Below are 3,401 nucleotides of genomic sequence, written 5' to 3' on the forward strand. Positions count from 1 at the left end.
TTGCGCTATGGGGGAGGCAACCCCTAGTAGGTAAAATTTATAGCTTTTGTGTTTTTGGTGTGTTTTTTATTTTGTTCTTGTTTTTGGTGTGTTTTGTGTGTTTTAAGTGGAACAGGAGATAGGCTTTGATGGGTGAAAAGCGGACAAAAAACTGGAGAAATGGCGAAATGGACTCGGAATCCAGAAGGTTTGCCCGACCGGGCGTTTTGCAAAGTGCAAATCGCCCGACCGGGCGTTTACAGAAATCAAGATCGCCCGGCCGGGCGATGTTCAAAATACGAATCGCCCGACCGGGCGTTTGATGAAATCGGGATTGTCCAGAAAGTTCGCCCGACCGGGCGATTTTCAAAGTGCAAATCGCCCGACCGGGCGATTTCTTCGCGCGATTTAAAGACGCAAACCAGGTCAGTTTTTACACTTTCAAAACCCTACCCCCATTTCTCTCTCGTTCCTCTCTACTCTCTCTCGCCCCTCCACCTTCAAATCTTCCACTTACACTGATTTCACACACATACCATCCTCCCAATCCATCTAATTCAAGGGTTGAACCGATTAATCGGTTGATTTACTCAAGAACAAGCAAAAAGGAGAGAAATCCGTTTTCTATCACTCTAAGCCCGAAAGGTATGATTTTTTTCATTCTTCTCTTACTTATGTTCGGTGTTTAGATGATTATTGGTGAATCGAGGGTTGGAAACTAGCATGTCTTTCGTTTGTTTGGAGATTTCTTGACTAATTGCTAGTTAGAGGATGAATTTGGTTTGAATGGTTGCTTTGAGCATGAATTGTGCAATTTCCTTCATGGGTTTGTGGTTATTGAGTGTGGGGAACTAGCATGCTTTGATTTGTTGATGTATACATAGATGCAATGTTAGATAAGTGATGCATGTTGGTGGAATGTTTGAGTTAAGCATGATTGAGGTTTATTGTTGTGGAAGAGACATTGTGTGACACAATGGGGGGTTGATTCTAGTCTTGATAAATGTATGAATGAGAAGTTCTTTTAGTATAGAGTATGTTTGGGGGAGAGTGTCTACATTAATGCATCTTTGTGGTTTCTTGTCGAATTGATCTAATACTCTCAATTTTTAGGTAGTGAACGATGGCGCCCAACCACTCTGGAGTTAATTTGAATGTCGAAGAGAAGAAGAAATGGGCCGAACTCTCACAACTACCCTACCGGGTAGCTAGATATCCATGCCCTATCACAATCCGACGGTTGGGCATTGAGCAGTGCTTCAATGAGCTATGTGAAGAGGGGCAACTAAATGGGCTCTTCATGGCACAGAGGAACCCCTCCTATCAGAGGCTTACACTGGAGTTCTTGTCTACCCTTGAGGTAATCATGAACAGGAGGGAGATAGTTGCCATCAAGTTTCGTATGAGGAATGCTGAGTACACAGTGACGATGGCACAATTCAAGGAGATCTTTGGATTTTCAGGGGAGGTGTATAGAGAGCCGTTTAACTTCAGTCACAATGCGAATGACTTCTGGAAGGCCATCACTACCGTTGATGACAACTTCGCCGCCAACAGGGCAAAGGGTTCTCTCATTAGGAACCCAGCCTTGCGCTTACTCCAGAAGGCGTGTGTATGTTACCCCTTCGCTCGTCATGAGCATGGGAGTGTGCAGAGAGACGAGCTCTTCCTGTTATGGACTATTTTGCACAAGGAGGCTCCCTTGAATTTGGGCCACTTCATGATCAAACATCTTGAGAGGGCTTCGAAGAAGAAAACCGGCACACTCTGTGTCGGTGCGGTTGTGTCAGCTATTGCACTCCATCTGGGAGTGTCGACGAGGGGCTTGGTCGCCGACATTGGTGACAACTTGATGGACTTCGGCTTTCTGAGAAGAACAAGGCTGGTCGGAGTGGACCAACGAGGGCAGATATATTTGATACAGAGGGCAGCAGATCATTACCCTCTCCCGGACACCGTCAACACCTATGTGAACGGTCCTTTCCACAAGGAAAACTGGAAGATGAAGGCTGCGGTCCACGAACAAGTCACGGCGGTGAATCCGCGGAACTTGCAATTTAGGGATGTGAGCCCGAGCTCGAGTGTTGATGAAGCGCCCCACATGGGCTTTCCCGAGATCGAGATGGGGGACGAGCAGAATGAAGAAGAAAATGAGGAGGAAGGTGAGGATCAACCGACATACCAAGGGGGAGATGAAGCCGGGACAAGCACGCAGAGGACACGAAGCCGACAAGAGCGACAAGAGGAGGACTACGGCTCGATCAATGAGAGGTTGACACGGATGGAGTTGCGTCAGCAGGAATATTGGGTCCAGAATGAAGCGCGATGGGACCAGTTCGAAACCAACTGGACCCAATTCACTGATTTCAACAATGCACAATGGGCCAACATCAATGCCCGATTCGATGAATTCCGTGGCCAGTGGCAGCATCCGCCTCCTCCTCCGCAGTGAAGGTCCATGGGAGATCCACTCTCTTTCAAACTTATCCTAGCTTTGCTTGGAATAAGTTTGGGGGGTGTCTAGTGGATTCCCTCTTTTACCTCTCTCCCTCTTTATTTGATGATGATACCCCGGCCTGTACCCCTATTCTTTTGATGATATTTGATGATGATATGTGGGCATGTAAACTTATGTGGTTTTGTTTCCTTGTTCCACTTGTGTTTGTGTCTTTGTTTTTCTTTTTAGGTTTGTTTTTCTTATTTCCTTTTGTGTTGAATTATCTCCCTTGGCTAGGATGATAGTAGGGTTGAGAAAAATTGAAATTTGAACGAGTGTGAGACATGATGGAGGAGTTGCCAATGATGATTTTGTGCAAAAACTTTCGAAAACCTTGTTGATATGGCTAAAGAACATGTGATTTTTCATTTCAAATTGCCTAAAGTGAATTACATGGTGCCTTGTCTTTTGCCAAAATGACCTTGTGAGAATTGAGCCTATATTGTTCCTAAATGTGTGATTTATCTCAAACATGTCGTATGTTTCTAGAACTTGCTCGCGATTTCTTTGAGTCTACATAGTGATCATAGAGATAAGGGAGGACGTTAGGCCATCCTTGTTAGCCAAATTCTACTTTTACCCGTTATCATGTTAATAATCTTTGTTAGCCCACTTTGAGCCAATAACCTTTTCTTTGACAAACCATGGGGTTGGATTTCTTGTGTTCTATTTTTGAAAAATCAAAAGGAAATGAAAGTTTGAAAGGGGGAATTAGCAAATGAAATAGAAGCTTATTGAGGTAGAAAAACAAAAGAAAAAGAAAGAAAGAATAGTGATGTTACCATGCAAAGCATGGAGAAAAAGAAAGAAAAGAAATAGAAAAAAAAAGAGAGAGAAAAGAAAAGAAAATTGAAAGTGAGAAATAGTTAATAATTGGCATTTATTGGAAAGGGTGTGTGAAGGTTGAAAAAGAGGTGAAGAACAA

At 43.8% G+C, this 3,401-nt stretch overlaps 1 protein-coding gene across 1 annotated transcript; it reads left to right on the forward strand.

Moving 5' to 3' along the window:
• Positions 1 to 277: 277 nt before the first annotated feature.
• On the forward strand, positions 278 to 2,634 carry LOC121762984. The gene is made up of 2 exons (XM_042159012.1): positions 278 to 624; positions 1,093 to 2,634. Exon 2 carries the CDS (start codon positions 1,103 to 1,105, stop codon positions 2,429 to 2,431), a length of 1,329 nt encoding a protein of 442 aa, XP_042014946.1. The 5' UTR covers positions 278 to 624; positions 1,093 to 1,102; the 3' UTR covers positions 2,432 to 2,634.
• Positions 2,635 to 3,401: the final 767 nt, after the last annotated feature.

This window comes from Salvia splendens, chromosome 13 (assembly GCF_004379255.2).
Source record: "Salvia splendens isolate huo1 chromosome 13, SspV2, whole genome shotgun sequence".
NCBI classification, from domain to species: Eukaryota; Viridiplantae; Streptophyta; class Magnoliopsida; order Lamiales; family Lamiaceae; genus Salvia; species Salvia splendens.